General features: G+C 37.1%; 1 protein-coding gene across 1 annotated transcript; it reads right to left on the bottom strand.

Moving 5' to 3' along the window:
- Positions 1-8,779: 8,779 nt before the first annotated feature.
- On the bottom strand, positions 8,780-13,031 carry LOC109006051 (probable pectate lyase 20). Its single transcript, XM_018985200.2, has 7 exons — positions 12,891-13,031; positions 12,629-12,682; positions 11,997-12,062; positions 9,989-10,631; positions 9,766-9,869; positions 9,504-9,642; positions 8,780-9,419 (listed from the first exon to the last, which is right to left on the bottom strand). Exons 1-7 carry the CDS (start codon positions 12,998-13,000, stop codon positions 9,198-9,200), a joined length of 1,338 nt encoding a protein of 445 aa, XP_018840745.2. The 5' UTR covers positions 13,001-13,031; the 3' UTR covers positions 8,780-9,197.
- Between the last annotated feature and the right edge of the window lie 7,269 nt (positions 13,032-20,300).

Raw genomic sequence — 20,300 nt, 5'->3', positions numbered from 1 at the left:
TGCTAAGGTTGAAGATGAAGTATATTGATAATGATTGTGTTAGATTACTTACCGGTGTGCTGCAAGTAGTGTTATTTATACTTGCCGACCTAGTCTCCATGGTAGTGGAGCGTTGTATAGCAGGAGATCATATATTCATGTTGTCCTCTTGCCGAGCTATGAAGTACTTAGTGTCACTGTGTTGTTTGAGCCTTGGGCCACATTGAATGTGGTGTATATTCTATCTTGGACCATTTCCATCTCAATATGAACGCCGCAAGTTTTCTCGTCTGGCATTAAATGCTATACTCCTTCCCTCTTAAGCCTTGCCTATGTTTCCAGATATAAGTAAGATCCGACCCGGGTCTTAACCGTTCGACTCAGACCATATTATGCATCTGGGCCCTAATCTGGGCCTTGTGTCCAGCCCAAACCCAATATTTGGGTTTTAACCTAGGCCTTACTTTTAGCCCAATCCAAGGGATTTTCCCCTTTCACAGTACCTCGCGAATTTTTAGTACACTTGTGGGTTGGAAATTAAAAGAAGAAGTAGTTTTTTTTTTGCGCGCTAATTTCCATGAAGATTTCTAACTTGGACGAACGTGTGAAAGGTGAACGGGTTTGCGTGCACTTACCCGTTCTTTTCCCATATCTAAGGGGATGCGAACCGATCTTTGCTATTAATGAGTAATCATTCACTTTGCCTTTATTAAATGGAGCTGATCCTCAGTGTGAACTCCAACGTTGCTCGGGATTGACCCGTTTCGTGCATGTGAGTGGTGGGTAAGAGTTGTTCTGTTTCTCTGTGGTGGATGTATCCCTTCGTGCTTCGTGCCATCATTTCAGACACCTAGTCGTTCCATCGTATTATTTTTATTCATTTCCTTCCCCCACTTCTTCTTCTCTTTTCTCCCTATCGTTTCTATTTCGCCCTCCTTCTTGATTTCTCTGAAAAGCAATATTCTACGCTTTCTGTCTACTTTCATCATGACCAAACAAGGAGATAAGATAAGATTTTTAGCTCAGGTCAGGGTTTCCCGTCTGGAGTCTTCTTTAGAAGAGGTTCGGCTTCATGCGGACCTTATTGATTCTTAACTCAGAAAAGCTCCCCACCTTACGTGATAAATCCTGGATTTATGGGTACAGGGAAGGTCTTGAGCGTCTCCGAGAGGTGCTGCTCGAAGATTCTCATATCGACCTTTGCACTTTAAATCTTCGAAAAATTGCTCCGAATAAGTCTGCCTATGAAGAAATGTTGACTTAGGGTGTAGACGACATGCCTCTGGCCTTTCGTGATGCTCCTCCTTAACCTTCAGCCTTTCTTTTTGTTTTTTCGTTTCCGGACCTGCATTCGGTTTTTTATGTAATTTTGAGAATTCTATGCAAATGAATATACCGTTGGCTTGTTTGAACTTGGTTGATTGAAGCATTTTCAAACTTTTCACCATAAGGGGTGACACCTTCTTCTATGGTGTTCAGGCTGTCGCTGATTATGGCGGTTTAAATATCGAAGAAGAAATAAGCTACTCATACTTCTTGTCCTTGCCCTTTTGCTTATGATGTCTCGCTTGTTCTTGCCCCTTGCATATGGGGGCCGACTCCCCGAAGCTGTTGTACAGGAACTCACTGCCTACGAGTCATGTACGAAGCAAGAACAGGACAGTGGCATGGCAGTGGAGACTGAGGTGGATAGGAATAGACGGTTCAAGGTGGCAATCAAATCTTTGGAGTTGATTTCTCTTGTCGCTCCACCATCCATCTATCCTCCACGATGTCCACCCCAGTCAACCCCGAACCCAGTTCGCTCTCCTGAGAACTTGGGTGAGGTGTCACTGGACTCCCCTCTTCCTAAGAAGGAAGATACGACAATGCTAAGCGTCATGTTCGATGCTGTGTGGGGGTGGTACTGCACTACTGAGGGCCCTATCTCTACTCAGACGAATCCGGATCTACCAGGCACCCATCTTTTTGAAGTTGAAACCGTTCTTCCGATCTTCCTGTTTGAACCTGAACAGAACGGGCTTCCACTGGACGTCCTTCTCCCTAATGGAGATATTGCACCGCTGATCATTCTACTCTTATCCAGACTAGACTTTTCTTTCTGTTCCTTGTAATCTTTGATGATGTAACATTCTTCTTTGTAATCTTGATGATGCAATAAAATGACTTTATGATACTTCTTTTTCTTTTCCCTGGCTGTATGGTTTCCTCTTTTCTTTATAGTCTTTGACTCTTGTCGCTTCTCCTTTTGCTTGATTTGCATTTCAACTGGCTCTTATAAATGTATCGCAGGCAACCTTGCACGAAACTCGACAAGTCATTGGGACTTGCATTTCGAATAGTTGTTAGCAAGGCAAAGCTCGTGGCTCTGGTCCTATGCTATATACTTTGTGGCTGATCTAGAGATCAGGCCTATATCCCGCGTAAGTCGGCAAGTCCAATTTCAAGACGGCCTTGTATTCCGATTGGCTCTTATAGGTTGGCAGAGCCCAAGGGCCTTGCTCTCTCACGAATGCATTTCGATTGACACTTATAGGTTGGTAGAGCCCAAGGGCCCTGCTCCCTCACCAATGCATCGCATGCAGCAATCTTGCACAAAACTCAACAAGTCATTGGGACTTGCATTTTGAATAGCTGTTAGTAGGGCAAAACTCATGGCTCTAGTCTTGTGCTATATATTTCGTGGCCGATCTAGAGACCGGGCTTGTATCCCGCGAAGGTCGGCAAGTCCAATTTCAGGACTGGCTTGTATTCCGACTGGCTCTTATAGGTTGGCAGAGCCCAAGGGCTCCACTCCCTCACCATTGCATTCCGATTGGCACTTATAGGTTGGCAGAGCCCATGGGTCATGCTCCCTCACTAATGCATCGCAAGCAGCAACCTTGCATGAAACTCGACAAGTCATTGAGACTTTTATTTCGAATAGCTGTTAGTAGGGTAAAGCTCGTGGCTCTTGTCCTATGCTATATACTTCATGGCCGATCTAGAGACCGGGCTTGTACTGATTTACTCTGTTTGTTGGGAACATAATAATGCAACATTCAAAATTAGTCCATACAAATTTAGTTAACAAATCACAACCTTACACTGTTTGAACCGGTCTTTGGGTTTTTTATACAAAATACTTCTTTAGGTGCTCAAGGTTCCATGGATGGGGCAATTCGCGTCCTTCCTGGTTCTTTAGTCGATAAGAACCAGGTCTCCCAGTTGCTGTTACCAAATACAACCCTTCCCATCTGGGGCCTAGTTTGCCTTCTTCCTGAGTAGTTACTCATATTTGCTTTGAAACCATGTCTCCCACTTAAAGGTGCGGGGTCAGACCCATTTGTTAAAATATTGTTCAACTCTTCATTTGTTGGCTGCTACTCGGCTTACTGCTTCCTCCCACCTCTCCTCTAAGAAATCCAAGTTTTCTCTCAATTTCTCGTTATTGCTATTTGGGTCAAAATGTTGTACACGATACGTGGGCACTGCCACTTTAGTTGGTATTATGGCTTCAGTGCCATAAACGAGGGCAAAAGGAGTTTCCCTGGTGGAGGTTCTTATAGATGCTTGGTATGCCCATAATGTGCTGGGGAGTTTCTCATCTCACTCCCCCTTCTGGCTTCCCAGTGTTTTCTTCAATATGTTAAGTAACGTTTTGTTAGTTGCTTCTACTTGCCCATTGGCCTGCAGATGTCTAGGAGAGGAATACTTAGCTTTGATTTTCAGTTCCGAGCACAATTCTCGATAGTGGGAGCAATCGAACTGTCTTCCATTGTCTGATGCAAAATTTTGGAGAATTCCGAAGCGGTAGATTATACATTTCCATAAGAAGTTTGTAATTGTCCATGTTGTGATCATTGCTAGAGCTTCTACTTCGACCCATTTTGTGAAGTAATCCACTACTACTATGACAAACTTTACTCCTTATTTGCCTGTAGGGAGAGGGCCATAAGGAAGTTATAGAGGTGAGCTTTTCGGGTGGGCTATGGAGAATAGGAGCGTACTCTTGGCATTTGAAACATTTTCTTACAAAATCTTCTACATCTCTGAGAGAGTTAGGCCATTAATACCCTACCCGTGTAGCTCGTGCAGCTAGCGTTCTTCTGCCGAAATGATTCCCATAAATCCCTTCGTGCATCTCAGCTAGTACATACTGGGCTTGCTCGGAAGAGACATATCTTAAAAGAGGCTCAGCAAAGCTTCTTTTATACAAGGTTCCTTCTATTATTGTGAAGTGAGCCGCTTGGTTCCTGATTTTTCGTGCTTCTTCTCGGTCCTCTGAAAGAACTTCCTCCTAAAGGAATTTTAGAATATCGATGGCCAATTCTGGTGGTTGTAACCCCTGGATTGTGGACATTCGAATCCCGATAACTGCTACGTCAATGGTTTGAATTATGGTATGATCCGGGAGGGGCACTTCTTTTTTACCTGAGGCAGCTTTTGCTAGACGATCTGCTTCCTAGTTTTTTCCTCTCGGGATTTGATGGATGGAAGAATATTGGAAGAGATCATGCTCCTCTCCTACCCATTGGAGATATCTCTTCAAATTTCCTCATTTCTTGAGGAATTGTCTTGTTACTTGCCCCACTACTATCTGGGAATCAGCTCTTACTTTGACTTTGATGGCGCCGCAATTTTCAGATCGTACAATAGTGCTTCATAGTCAACCTCACTATTGGTGACCATGAATCCGAGCTTGAGTGCGTAGTCAAGCTTTTCTCTTGAATCTGTCATTATATGCACCCCCACCGACGGTCCGGCAAGATGAGCCATCGACGTAGACCTACCAAAGCTTGCCCTGGGGCATGATGATTATATCCTCCAGAAAGTTCGAGAATTCAGCTACAAAATCTGCCAATACCTGGCCCTTAATTGCGGACCGTGAAAGGTATTCGATCTCAAACTCGCTTAGCTCAATTGCGCAATTTGTCATCCGACCAGGTGTATTAGTTTTTGCAATATTTTTCTCAGGGGGACGTCAATTTGTACTTTTATTGGGTGATCTTGAAAGTAGGGCCTTAACCGCCTAGCAGCGATTACTAATGCAAATGCTAGCATTTCCGTTCGAGAAAATCTGGCCTCTGCACCCTAAAAGGCTCTGCTTATATAGTAAACAGGCCGTTGAATTCCTTCCTCTATTCGAGTTAATACGGCGGACACTGCATTGGGTGATACTGCCAAGTAGGCAGTCAAATCTTCCCCTGTCGTGGTTTGACTGAGCAAGGATGGATGGGCCAGGTATTCCTTCAACTCGCTGAAGGCCTTTCTGCTATCTTCATCCCATTCTTGCGCTTTCTGCAGGACTTTGAAAAAAGGGAGGCACCGATCGGTTAATTTTGCAATGAATCAACTCAGGGCAGCTATCCTCCCTGTGAGTCTTTGAACTTCATTCATTGTTCAGAATGGAGGCATATCCACAATCACTTTCGTTCAGGGTGCGAGTCGTGTTTCTCGGGCCTGGGCAATTCCACTCGATCAATGCTCGTACGATCACCTGCACAGTGACAAAAGGGGGACCTCAAGGTCCGTTGATGCTTCGATGCTTAAGTCAGTATAGTGCTAAGGTTGAAGATGAAGTATATTGACGATGATTGTGTTAGATTACTTACCTGTGTGCTGCAGGTAGTGTTATTTATACTTGCCGACCTGGTCTCCATGGTAGTGGAGCATTGTATAGCAGGAGATCATATATTCATGATGTCCTCTCGCCGAGCTATGAAGTGCTTAGTGTCACTGTGTGTTGTTCGAGCCTTGGGCCACATTGAATGCGCGTATATTCTATCTTGGACCCTTTCCTTCTCATTAATGATGGGTATGAACCAATATTTTGAATACCGTACCTGGACGTTGTACCGGTCAAGGCACTGGAACAAAATATTTCAGTACCGGTACCATTTCGGGATAGCGTTTCGGGATAACATTTCAGAATAGTCGATATATAAATAAATAATATACAAAAATTATATTCTAAAATAATAGTCTATATATAAATAAATTATATATAAATACATATATATATATATAAATTATAAATAGTCTAGTCTGAATTTGGGGTTAAAAAATAAGTTTGTAATTTGAAAAAATGAAAAAAAAAAAAAAGAACACTGGCCGAAATATCAGCCGGTACAAGCCGAAATTGAGGCCAGTACGTCCGGTACCGGTCGGTACAGCTAGTATTTTGGTCGGTACGAAATAGATATAGTAACTGTACCGGCCAGACGGCCGGTATGAAAAATTTCAACCGTACAGGCCGGTACGGTACGAAATTCACAACTATGGTATAAATGCCGCAAGTTTTCTCGTATAGCATTGAATGCTATACTCCTTCCCTCTTAAGCCTTGCATGTGTTTCCTGATATAAGTAAAATCCAAAGCGGGTCTTATACCCGAGCTTTGACCCAGGTGCTACCGTTCGACTTAGGCCATATTGTGCACCTGGGCCTTAATCTAGGCCTTGTGTCCAGCCCAGACCCAAGATCTAGGTTTTAACCTAGGCCAAACTTTTAGCCCAATCTAAGAGATTTTCCCCCTTCACATGTACTTTAAAGATTCAAAAGCAGTCTTCATTTTACTAACATCAATAATTCAATTTCAGTGCTTTCAGTTCATGGAAGATTTCCTGTTCTCCCATAAATGCATCATTCCATTGATACACCCTGTTTCATTTTTGAGCTGGCATGGTTCATCTGCAAGGTTTCTGCTATGGGTGTAACCGGTTTGGTCTGGTTCGATTTTGGACAAAATCTAAGATCGAATCGGTATATACCGGTTTTGCATTTTTCAAAACCGATTACGTCCCAATTACCCTCCTAAACTGGTACATCCGGTTTTACCGATTTCCAGTCCGGTCCAGTTTTCCAGTTTTTTTTTTAATGTAAAAAATATATAATAAAGTGTTACTTCTTATGATAAAATGTTATTAATAATTTAATATAAATATTATGTTTAAAGCATATGATCAATTAAATTTTCATCTTTAAGATTAAACTTTTATTTTATAAATTATAACAACATTATCTTATATATAATTATATTAATAACATATGATCAAACAAATTATAAATGTTCATATTTAAAATTAACATTTTATGTTATAATTTATAAATTATTATATGAAATTATTTCATATATGATATATAATTATATATATTATATATAAAAATTTAATATATAATTATATATTATATATATACATATTTTGTATAATATATAAAATTAATTTATATATATATTTTTCCAACCAGTCCAGTCCCGGAAACTACGGAATCGAAACCGGACCGGATCCGGCTAGTTTTCATAAAATATGAACCGGTTTCGGACCGAACCGGTTCAAAACCGGACCAACCAGTCCGGTTTAGTCCTGTCCGAACCGGTTTTTCAGTTTAAATTTATACCTCTAGTGTTTACAAAATGGACTGAGCATAGAATTTTCCTTTTAAAAAACTAATTTTTGAACTAGCGATCAAAGTGAGCTGTCACTTTTGGGGAGGGGGCAACATAGCATTTTTCATAAGGAATTGCTATTTATACTTATAATTTTATTTACGTAATTATACGATGTGTCAATTGTTAAAAATGATAAAAAGTTTAAAATTTGAAATTTGAAATTCAAATAAAAAAAAAAAATGATAAAAAAGGCTGATACTACATATAATATTATTGTACGTACGCATAACACTACTCTAACAAATATTTACTTGACATGAATTCAAGGAGTGAAAAAAAGTTCCCACCCCTCCAAGAACAACGGTAGCCCATGGCGGTAGTGGCGTATTTATGGCCTTTAGAGGAAGCCAAATTCTGAGCTTATAAAGTCTTATATACCCCCCATTATTGTTGAAACTTGAATATCTGCCTCTCCACTTTGACGCACTCCAAAGGTAGTGTGACAAAACTCTCCACCGTTCATATCAGTATTGATTGGAATGGGTTAAAAAACTAGAGTACAGTTCTTTATACAAAGCTCTGAAATTTGTTAAAAATGAAAACCAAGCCCAGTGTACATTTACAACCTTTACATCCTGTCCTATATCTGCAAAAATATCCATTGATAATCAACTATCTTTGTTGTAAAGAACGTACTGTCAAATCAAAATATGGGCATATCACTCCTATACTAGTCTTAATAGTCATCACACTCGAAAGGTCAAGTACTTTTCTTTGAATATATTCAATTATTTCAATTTGAGAAGTGTTACTTTATAAAAATAAATTAGTTCTATTTTATAATAAAAAATAGTGTACATTATTAATGATCTCTATAGAAAAAGAGCATCGTACTAGGACTAGGATTTATGTGACGGGTATTGATATAGTTATTACTCTATTACTATCCATTTACTCCTTACATGTATTTGAAAGTTTTTTATTTTTTTATTATTTTCTTTTAAATATTTTTTTAACATCCTTAATCATTAAGAAAAAATTAAAAAAATATATATAATTTTACTAATAGTCACTTCTTTAACTATTAAATAAAAAAAAAAAAATTTTAAAAATTAAATATAAAAAAAGTAGTAAATAAGTAGTAAGAGGATAATAACCCTATCATTTTGCTTGTATGACTACATAGATGAAAAGTATGAGAATATTAAAACACTTATGATAGAATATATTCATAATAAATATTCGACCCTCTTTCTCTCTTCTCCATCTCTTTTTCTATTTGATTATATTTTCTAACAATAAGAAAAGAACATTCATCTATTTAATTACAACGGAATATGATAAAAAGTGCAGATGGCTCAATCTGGTGCTTACAATATTTATTACAGAGCTTACGCCGTTCAGTTTTTGTTTTGATCTTCTTTCTCTATTTTATCTTATTTTTCCCTTCTTCGGGTATTGAAGCCATACTGGAACTGACATTGCGTGAAGGAGAGAAAGGCCCCAGTACCCATTAGTCCTTGACTTGACCAACTCAATGGGAACGCTTGAAGACACTTGAGTGAGACATAGAAAACGCTTGGGTACCTTTAGCAGCCTGACAATTGAGATAAGCCACTCTGCTGAGTGGAATAATGGATATTTACGTGGCGAAAACTTGGTACATGTGAAAATTTACACCTTTCAAATATTTTGATTGGGACAAGTTCAAAGAAGCAATGTGTGTGAAATAGCTGCACACTCAATGACTGACTAGGTGCTATGACAATGATAAAAGGAAGAAAAAATGGGTAATTATTCTCTCTCTCTCTCTCCTCCATTCTCTATTCTGTTGATGAGATTGGGAGTCAACACTGGTAACCCCTGCGGCAAGTAAGGACACCAGCACCGGAAGTAATGGCACCAACCACGGAAGAGGACTTGGCCCCCAAACTTGAGGCTCTGGCATAGCTGGCTGTAACTCTAGCTCCTGATGGAATGAAGTAGGCTCCATTAAGCAGAAGATCTCCTTCTGATCTCCAGTTCCAGCGCTTCCATGTACCATTTTCTTCGCACATCCTCTTTGTCACCTGCCCAATCATTATTGTCAATGATAAATTATCACCGTCATCATTAATGTTACAAATTCTGCTCTCTTTTTAATTTTTAGGTACCTCCTTGGCAAAAGGGTTGGCAGGTGCAAGATATCTATTGCCCTGACTGTTAATGGTAGGATTAGCACTTCCACCAATGGCATACATTTCCCAATGTGTGTAGTCATTGTTTACCACATGGAAATGTCCATGCCTACACCTGTAAGATTTTGATTGACACCCAAATTAAAAAACTGAGTTAAAAATTTAGACGCATTTAATATCAATCAAAAAGCATGCAGGAGAAGAAATTGAGGACTAACAATGATCATGTGTATGTTACCTTGGCATTCTCTGGATTAGTCCCTTACCAAAATGGTTGTAGGCAATGGTCACCTGCATCTGCTTATCTCTTGTATAGGAGTCGCTGTGACCCAATAGCATAACCTGTTTTTCATTAACATGTAAAAACAAACCAAAGAATAGAAAATGAGTCTCCCAATTACTTAACTTTAACCAAAATCATTAAATGCAAAATGAGGAAATGGGGTGACGACATATGGGACCTCATTGTGGTGGGTGAAGTGGTTGTTAGAAATGGTAATGGCAGTGGAGCCCATTACAGCATCGATAAGGCCATCAGCACAATTAGAGAGTGAGTTGTGGTCAACCCAAATATGGCTCGAACCGTAAATAGAAATGGCATCCCCATCAGCCATTGTCCTCCACCCAAAATGGCTTGGCGAGCTCCGCACCATGGCGTTGCCTGTTGGCTTGCAATCGTGGATGTGCAGGCCATGGATGATGACATTTGTAATGAATTGGATCGTAATGCAAGCCCCATAAGCAATGTGGACATTAGCACCCCGACCATCAATGGTCTTAAAGCTGTTCATAATAAGCTCCTGCTTGAGTGTGATCACCATATCCCGCTTAAACACAATCCACAAAGGCCTGTCCTGAATGACTGCGTGGCGGAGCGTACCCGGTTTAGGGTTAACAGGGTCATCATCACTGGGGTCACTAACAACGTAGTATCTGCCGTCACAGCCGCCAACCGCATTCCTTCCAAACCCAATGGCACAGTTGGCTAGGTTCTTTCGGCGGTGATACCAGCGCCTGTCACAGCGCCAACAGTCGTCGATCGGGTTCCCTGTTCCACATGAAAAATATCCCAAGTTCCTCTTACGAGTGCTATTGCTAATGCTCCTGAAAAATTTAAAACACATAATTATTACAATGCTTGCTATCATTAATCTATTATTACTGATGGAGCTATTGTTCTTAAAGTATTCATGTTGAAATCATCACCGAGAGACATGCGAAGATCAGAATCACAAATATGTGAGAAAACAATATTGTTATAATATTGTGCCCTGTTCTGAGTAGTCCATGTGCTCATAATGTTTGTTGTACGTGGAGATGGATACGTGTCCGTGAGCGACTTCAACAAAAATGACACATTCAATGAGGTCATGGGGATCTCATCGATTAACATGCTAATTAAAGCAACTGTTGGATGAAGGGACAAAAAAAGTTCTGAGAAGGGTTGCGGTATGAAACCAAATCGATCTGTTTCATTACCCAAAAAGAGAAAAACTGAGACAAGATCTGCAATTTATGGTGAGCTGATCTCATACGACTCTAGACAGGCTGGAGCAACTATTAAGGGTTCGAAGCAGAGAGACAAGGGTGATTTCCTTTACTGCTTTCACTAATCCGAGGTAAGGACAAATAAATCATATATATGAAATGGATGACAAGAGTTCAAAGCATTGCACTGATTACATAAAAGCATTGGATTCCCACTTCAAAACCATGCAATTTGGTGCATATGAGTACAAGACTTCATCGTGTAAATTAGCAAATCCTTGTTTTTTTACCCCAAAAAAAAAAAAGGCCAAAACAAGAAAAAGATTGCAGCCGGTTGGTGCATTGACAAGGTGTGGCGCGGAAAGACCGAAGTAGCAAAATCCAGTATCTCCAATCAAAGGAGGTGACAACATTGGCTTTCTTTTGTCACCATACCATGTTATATGTTGCGAGTGGCATCTTTTTGCTATTTTTGTAAACGTATAGATAAGGGGCCTGAGTTTCCATGAACGTACAGTCAAGGAATGGCTTTTACAAAAGCTATTGAGATATATGGAAAAGTTCACAAAGCTGCTGGATCATTGGTCTAGGTATAAAAAGGTGATGTACTTTGAGAAATACCAGTGTATCTCTAAAGTTTAGCTAAACCAATACCAATGCTTTAAGAGCATGACAAGCGGATACCAGGACATGGGCACGTGGGTAAAGCTGGCAACGAAGATTATAGAATTTGGGGGAGAAGGAGAGCTCACAGAATTATGAGTACCATATATTTTAGATGAAAAGACGATGCCGTACGAACAGCATATTGGCATATGATGATCATGGACCACCGACCAAATAAGACGATTTAGCGCCACTAATTATCTAGTACTCTTCGGCCGTTCATTTATTTATTTTTTCTTTGGCTATATACTCTGTCAAGAAATAGCACGAAATACACGACAATGAAGATTGGGAAATGAAAAGATAGAGACTTACAGATCAACCATAGAAGCTACCTCCTCTGGATCCTGGACAGCGTGCTCATTCCATGCATCCTCTGACCTGAAATTGGAACATAGTAATATGTCTTAGCAACGTGAGATTAATTTGTTAAACACAATTGTTTTCATATCTTCTCAAATTCCTTCGCTATTATTCACAAAATATTCACGAAACATGAGATATTCAAATGGAGCCTAAACTGTTTTCCTTCAACAGAGCTGAGTCTGACTTGACAATTGACATTGGTGAGAGCAGAACACCGCACCATGTCATGATCGTTTTGTTTGTTGAATGGTACGTTCTACGTACACCGTACATGTATGGTGTCCAATTAACGATACTTTTTTTTTTTTTTTCCCTTTTGTTGAGATATTAATATATTATCATTATAATTTTTAAGTTTCAATCTAAATATAAAAACCGATCGACTTATAGAACGTAATTGACGACGCGAATTCTTTTCAGATCTGATCCGAACGGTCCAGTTTATTCGGATTTTAGATTAAATATCCTGCATTTGAATATATCTAGCAGCCTTCGTACAGCTGTTGCCACGTGGTCCGTCAGGATTAGTGGTAAAATCGAAGCTGAAATTCTCGGTACCGATCGAGTACTACTTGACTGACCTGTCCGCCATTGACGCATTTTTGGAGCTTTGCAACTCCTCTGCCTCTGCAAACCTGTCACCGCCAAATCGCAGGAAGTAGAAATTCACGTCAGAACCGCTAGTACTGTTATCTGAAACAGAAGGATAACACGAGAAGACGGCGTTCCAAAACGCGAACACATTTTCCAGGAAACTTTGTGCTTGTGACAAAGCGTATTCAAGAATCCTGACACATCGCGTGGAGGAAAGAAAAGATAAAAAATTCAAGTAAATTAACTAACCTTGACTGTACAAGTTGATCATTTTCTTTGGAGGCCATGACGCTTATAAAAAGCAGCGTTAGAACCAGCAGCAATGAGCCAACAGAAAACCATCTCAGAGATACCGCCATTGTTGCTCTCGGCTGGGAGGAATGAAGAAAGAAAAAGAGACGGAGGCAGTCAAGGAAAAGAGTTGAGGGAGGAGCCAGGTATTTATAGCGGAAGAAGCAGTCCATGTGTATACTCACTTGATCAATATCTAATAAACCATGGTCTATTAATAATATTCGGCTCTAATAACTTCTTAAGTGTATACTCAATAAATACAATATGGTATTTAATATGAGTAATTCTACATATAACCGTGAAGTGCGTAACCGCCGCGTAATCGCTTTGAAAAAGAGTGGGGTCCACTATTAAAAAATTAATTTTTTTCATGTGGGTCTCATGTTTTATTCATTTTTTTCAAAGCGATTACGCGGCGATTACGCAATTCACGGTTGTAAGTATATTTTCTCATTTAATATCATATCATGTCAGCTGCTTAATTAATTACTCATCAACTGATAATTACATAACAAAAGCTATGCATTGCTTGGATCTTCTCATATTACAAGTGAAAATCATGAATTCTAAAGTCTAAAATATGAGTTCAAATGAATTTTATATGTGTGTGTATATATATATAGCAAATTTAGGTTTTCTCACCAAAAACCTGACCAATTTGACCAAAATTGTTTATAAAGTTTTTATATATTCTGAATGTGAAATCACCACTTGTCTCAAAAGCTTAAGCTAATGGAAAGAGATAGATTTTATTATTTATTTTATATTTTAACACTCTCCCTCACGTGTAGGCTAGACTCTCCCTCAATGGGTGACCCAACACTTGAAATATTTAATTAAATAAGATAGAATGTAGAGTCAGAGTTAGAACTCAGGACCTCTGTTCTGATACCATGTAAAATCACCACTTGTCCCAAAAGTTTAAGCTAATGGAAAGAGATAGATTTTATTATTTATTTTATATCTTAACACTGAAAAAGTGGGCGTGTAAAATATATATAATATAATTTTACATTACATATATAATTTGATTTAAAAATAAATTTTAAAATTTAAATCTTTAAAATCAAATATTATCAATAAAATAATTCAATTGTTTTAACAAGATTTTTCGATTGACAATGGTCTGATCTACTTATCTTGTATATTTGTACTCACTTAATTGATTTGTTTTTGCTAGACAAACGACAGAGAATGATAAGGAATTTGAATCAAGGATCTAAATATATAGTAAGATATGGAGATCGGTGACATGACTTGGATCAAAGATCACAGCTGATCATGATCGAGTGGTTGTTAAATGTTGGTGTCTGGGACTTAAATATGCTGAACTGAACTACCTGAAAATTTGCTGAAGTTGTTAGTAGGGTAGGGTGCGCCCACGTCCCCGTGCCAGCGGGTGCACACTCCCTCTCGACTGTTAGAGTGCGGTTAAAATGGGGTTCTGGCCCCACATATCCTACATGGAATAAATCATATATATATAAAAAAAAACTACGTGAAGCCACGCTTCGTGCAGGTTTTTTGAACGCTGTTAGAAGCCTCTCGTAGTTAAATAGAAATGAATTCCCCCCACCCCCCGATTCCCTCCCTCGGCCTCACTCACTCTCAGACCCTCACTTCTCTCATCTCTGTCTCTGCTGCCTCACAGTGACCCAGCTCCGCTCAACCCTCCCTCTCTATGAGTTTCTGGCGCCGCACCCAGCTACCAGCGTCTTCTTCAACGTCGCCGTGCGCATCCGGTCCCTTTCTCTGCATCTCACCGAAGATCCGAATCCCGAACTCGAAGGTAAGAAACTCAAACCCTATCCTATTTTATTTTGTTGTGATTTATATTTTTAATGTCGATTGGAGGAAGGATGGGGTTTATCGGAGATGGAGGATGGAATTTTTGTGAATTGTGTGCTGTGGAGCTTAGATTGTGCATGTGTTTTGGTTTGAAATTTGAATGAGTCCGTGAAATGCATGTGAATTGTGTTTGTTTTCTCATTTCTGTAATTATTTCGGTTTGGATTGGAATTGATTGTGTAATTAATTTGGATTGGAACCCCTAAATTAATTTAGGGCTCAAATCCGAAACCCTAAATTAATTTAGGGATTTCAATCTTTGAAACCCCTAAATTAGATTGAAACTCCTAAATTAATTTAGGGTTTCGAATACAGTCTGTCTCTAAAATAATATTAATATATATATATATATATAGGATTATTAATATGACTAATAATTAACTATATATTAAAAAAATTACGATAAAAAACTATATATTATAAAAATTTAATCAAGAATTTCTAGTCATTATACGTGATTTCGGATCGACCATGTTTAAAATCTAGTACTTCTGTTCATGCATAAAAAATAGGTTGAAACCAAACTAATTAACTCTCTTATATAATTAACTCTCTTATATAATATAACTAATTAACTCTCTGTTGATGTTCACGTACAAAAGCTATTTATAAAGACCAGTTGTCTGGGAATAATTCGTTCCTTGCCACGGGTAGATCAACAACATATAATATATATATATATATATATATATATATAACTGAAAGCAACATAATGCATGTTTGTTTAATTTATATTTATTTTTTTTTTTTTTATTATAACTCATATATCTGAAGGTTTCTTTTTCAGATTTGGGGGATTTTTTTGGTAGAATATTTATTTTCTTGTATTAAGATCTTAGCTCTAATATTTTGGTAGAATATTTATTTTCTTGCAACTTCTTACAGATTTGATTTTTTATTCTTTAGATCTGTATTTTTTTTTATTTTTTAAATTTTTTTCATGCAACTTCTTACAAATCCAAAGGTTTATTCTTTAGATCATATTCGCTCTAATATTTTGGTAGAATAATTTTTATCTTGCAACTTCTTTCATATCCGAATGTTTATTCTTCAGATTTGTGTTTGTTTGTTTTTTTTTATTGTTTGGGGTATGATTTGTGTTTGTTTGTTTTATTTTTAACTTATTAATATTTCAGGTTTTTTGACTTATTAACTTTTATTTTTAACTTATTGATTTTCAGTCTCACAGCAATCGACATTCGACACAACTCAGTGAACTCACAACTACGGCTCCACCCCCAAATTTAATTTTCTTAATTTACAATTATTGTAATATTGCTACAATAGTTAATTATACAATTTGTAATATTTATTTTTTTTAGAAGAGTTTGTAATAGTGTAATAGTTTATTAGTTCTCTTAATTTGTGTAATTGTAAACTATTTATTGTAGCATAGTGTCTTACTACCTTAGTGATGAATATTACTTAATTATTTAATAGTTAAAACTTAATATCTACTTATCAAAAAAAAAAATTTCTTTTCTGTTTTTAAATTTATATTTTTTTTAATATAAATAATGGGCCCAAAGTGGCCCAAAACGAATTCTGGGTCCAAAGGGGCCCAAAAACTGATTCTGGACCATTTAGAGCCCAGAAAAAAGTACTGGGCCGGAGGCCCAGTACCATGTGCGGGGGTGCGGACGGGTGGGGGTCCACCCCCGCACCCCGGGCCGGACGGGGGACCCATGCGGGGGCGGAGTCCGGGGAAAAAAAATCCCCCCCCGCATATGCGGGGGCGGGTGGCGGGGGAGGGGTGGCCCCGCCCCGTAGGGGGCGGGTATCACCCCTAGTTGTTAGTTAAGGGGCCGTGGGACAATCTAATTAACTTTATTATAATCTAAGCAATACATATAATATTGGTTGGATCAGGAGATAAGTACGAGAGCTAGCAATATGCATGACAATTTTTTATAATTTTTTCCTAGACTCTACGGCCAGGAACTCATGATCGATCATCACTCGATCTTCAATAATTTTTATTCCCAACGTGTGTTTGTGTATATATGAAATGATAGTCATAAAATATATAAACGTCTATATTATTTTTAAAAAAAATAAATAAATATAAAATTCATATAAAAATAATTAATTTTTTAATAATAAATACTACTTATTTTTAAATGAAATATACTATATTTAGACAAGATGGTATGTAACTCATTGCGTTGCGCTGTCACCTGCATGCATATTTCCAATTATGAGTGGGGCTTAATTACATTGAAACACGGACTGATTGATAACCTGCGAAATTTAATTTTCATTCAAACTTGCAAATTTTGTTGCTTAGGCCGATTGGTCCGTGTTTAGCTCGATCTGAGTGTTAATTGATGAGTAATGTTATATACGAGACTTGTTTGGAATTGCATTACGAGTCTTAAAAAGTGACTATTTAATGAAAAAAAATAGATTGTTTAAATATTAGATATTAAAATACTTTTTAATTTTAAATAAGTTAAAAAGTACGATTGATCGGGAAAAATTATCACAAACGCATTTTTTCAGAAAATTCGGAATGAATCTCAAATTTTAAAAAGGCTATCAATAGGCGAAAATACAAGTATTTTTTTAATTTTTTTCCAAACAAATGTAACATATTTGAAATTACTTGAAACAAATGGTTACTAAACAATAAATAACTTTTAATAGTAAAATTTATTACTTAAACTATAAGTTATAAGCTCTAACGCTATAAGTTATATTTTTCACTGCAATCCCAAACATACACACAGTCTTAATATGTTTGTTCGATACATCCTCTTTAAAAAAAGAGTTAGTTTACATACAGTCCCCAAATAGGAATTGTTCATGCAAGCTCATACAGTTATGTTTAAAAGAAATTAAAATTACGATAATATCTTTTTTAAAATGATAATTTTTTTCATTTTACCTTATTCATTAATGAAATTGCACACGAAATCTCATACTCAAAACTGCAAATAAAATTTTTCTTAAAACAATGGGATCAAATATTAAAAAATAATTTTTTTTATAATGTAAATTCTAGATTTATCCACTTTTTTAAAAGAAATGTGCGATGCTTACATACATACCCTAATTAAGACTGCAAATATTATTTATCATAATTGATTGTCATCTTTTCTTCCTGATTTACTCTTTCATGTTACTGGATTATCCTGAGGAGTTCTTAATTAGTATTTTAATTTGTTACATATCTAATCTTACTTTTAAATATATTTTTTTCCTCTATATTTTTCTTCAGCTAGCTCGGATCACCATAAATTTGAAAATATATACACAAGTCGCATCCATTAATCTATTCCACCAAACAATATTACAAAAAGAAAATGAGTTTCATTAATTAATTAATTTCTTCCAAAATTAAAGACCTTGTGTCAACATATTATTTATAGAACTCGACATACAAGATATATATATATATATATATATTTATATATATGTATGTAACAAGAAGTTGAGTCAAACTGATCATTAGGAAATCTAATTATAATATGATCAGCGTTTATATATATTTTGAGCGTACCTAATAATTTTAATATATATCCTTAATTATAAGCTAGACACTCGACCTTGTGATCCTTAATTAATTAATATAAACCAAAGCTCCTGAATAAGTGTGTGTCCATTTCAACAAGATCAAGAAGTTCAAAGTCAAAATGATTGCCCATAACTAAATAGTAGTATTGGAATTGTTTGGTGAGAAAGAAACTAATGAAGGTGGAAGGAGCACAAACACTTTTTTCTTTACCGGGGTTTGGAAATCCATGATCAGCTAAGAAAGTGAATCCTTTTTGTCGTCTACTTTATGTTGGGTAGCTCTGACAAATAGATCAAACTTGGTTAGACCTACCTATGAGATCACCAACTGATGATATTGATACCTTTCAAACAAAAAATGAAGATCGATCGATCATGAACAGGTGGGATTAAGTAGTAGTGGCTGACTTTGAAACTATATATATATATATATATATATATATATATATATATATATTGGTCTAACTAGCTGATCATCAACAAAATCAAAAAGTAGTCCAATTTGAAATAATTAGGCACCATTAAGACAACTTCATGCATGCTCCATATACGCAGCCTCCGGTTATTGGAACTGACATCAGATCAACGTAATAGTGATTATTATTTCTGCATCTGTTCATTTGTTTTGCCAAATATTAATGTTCTTATATTTTTGTCATGCAGGTTGTAATCGTAAATTTTCTATCTTACACAAACTATGCCCGAAAGTTGCTCTTCTTTTTTTTTGGACGAGACTTTTTATTCTAAAAAGTTCCTGATGCTGTGACAACGAGAAGAAGCAGTAGGTAGTACTACTATATTTGACAGAATTATTGATGTAATTTAATGTAATTTGATATAATACGTTAGATTAAAAATTTAGTTTTATTATAAAACAGATCTAATGTCGTATAAATATATAACATGGGTTGTTTTCAAAATTTAAGAAATCCCTTGAAGTTGCTTATTTGTAGTGGAGTATGGATCAGAAGAAAATAGAGAAGGGAGAGTACTGTTAGAATAGCTAAGCTTACGTGATCAGGTCTGTGATCTTGGAATTAATGGATAATTGGGTAAAGTTTGGGCGACTTCAATGCTAAGTTCCCTCTCTCCCTGCAGCAAATGTCACTCCTGCTGCATTCAGCCTTCCTCTACACTCCAATCCATTGCAATTTGTAACCTTCCACCCATCCCTTGCCTTGGGCGCAAGTTAGGAAGTCCAAGGCATAATTTAGGTGAGAATTGCTATTATCATCTCCACACCACACCAATATATAATTTATCATTTTTATCATTCTATTTAAACACACATATTTACACATCAATATACGCGTGTTTAAATAGAAAGATAAAAATGACAAATCACGTGTTGGTACGTGGTGTAGGAGATAATAAGTAGAATTTTTCAATTTTGATAGGATAAGGACCATGAATGTAGTAGTAGCATTTAAGTTTTCTTACAAATCCACCTTAAGCATGAAAATTGAAAATCATGGAAAGCCATTACCAATTGTCCTTTTATCACATCTCAACCAGCTGGGAAACCCGTGGAGCCTTATTTTTTCATTCATATCTTTCACTACCTCATAAACCTCCTCCTCGGCTTTCAGGATCCAACCAATCACCCTTTCAAATGGGTCAGTTTCTAAAGTGAGCGTGTGTTAATGACCATTTTCCAAACACATTATTAATCCTGTTTTTTTAAAAGATAAATTAGGCATAGCCACGAGGATTATTAGATTTAACAGTAGTGAAGGACAAGCTATACAAAAATGCATACCAAAACGTTAATTTGAGGGAATGCTTAATAAAATCACGGAACAGGGATCACGTACCTGGTAAAGTTTCATAATACCACTGCTGTGCGAGTAAGACAGTACAATAATTCCACGAGTCTGTGATTTGTTTGGCTCTGCTCTCTCCCACATGATCTTGATGTCTATGTGCATGGATTTATGCTTTTGGACTTGGCATACCAGCATACAATTTGACCACCTGTGGTAAATGCCAACCATAATGGAA

This window comes from Juglans regia, chromosome 1, assembly GCF_001411555.2.
Source record: "Juglans regia cultivar Chandler chromosome 1, Walnut 2.0, whole genome shotgun sequence".
Classification (NCBI taxonomy): domain Eukaryota; kingdom Viridiplantae; phylum Streptophyta; class Magnoliopsida; order Fagales; family Juglandaceae; genus Juglans; species Juglans regia.
This window is presented reverse-complemented; position numbering and strand designations above follow the sequence as displayed.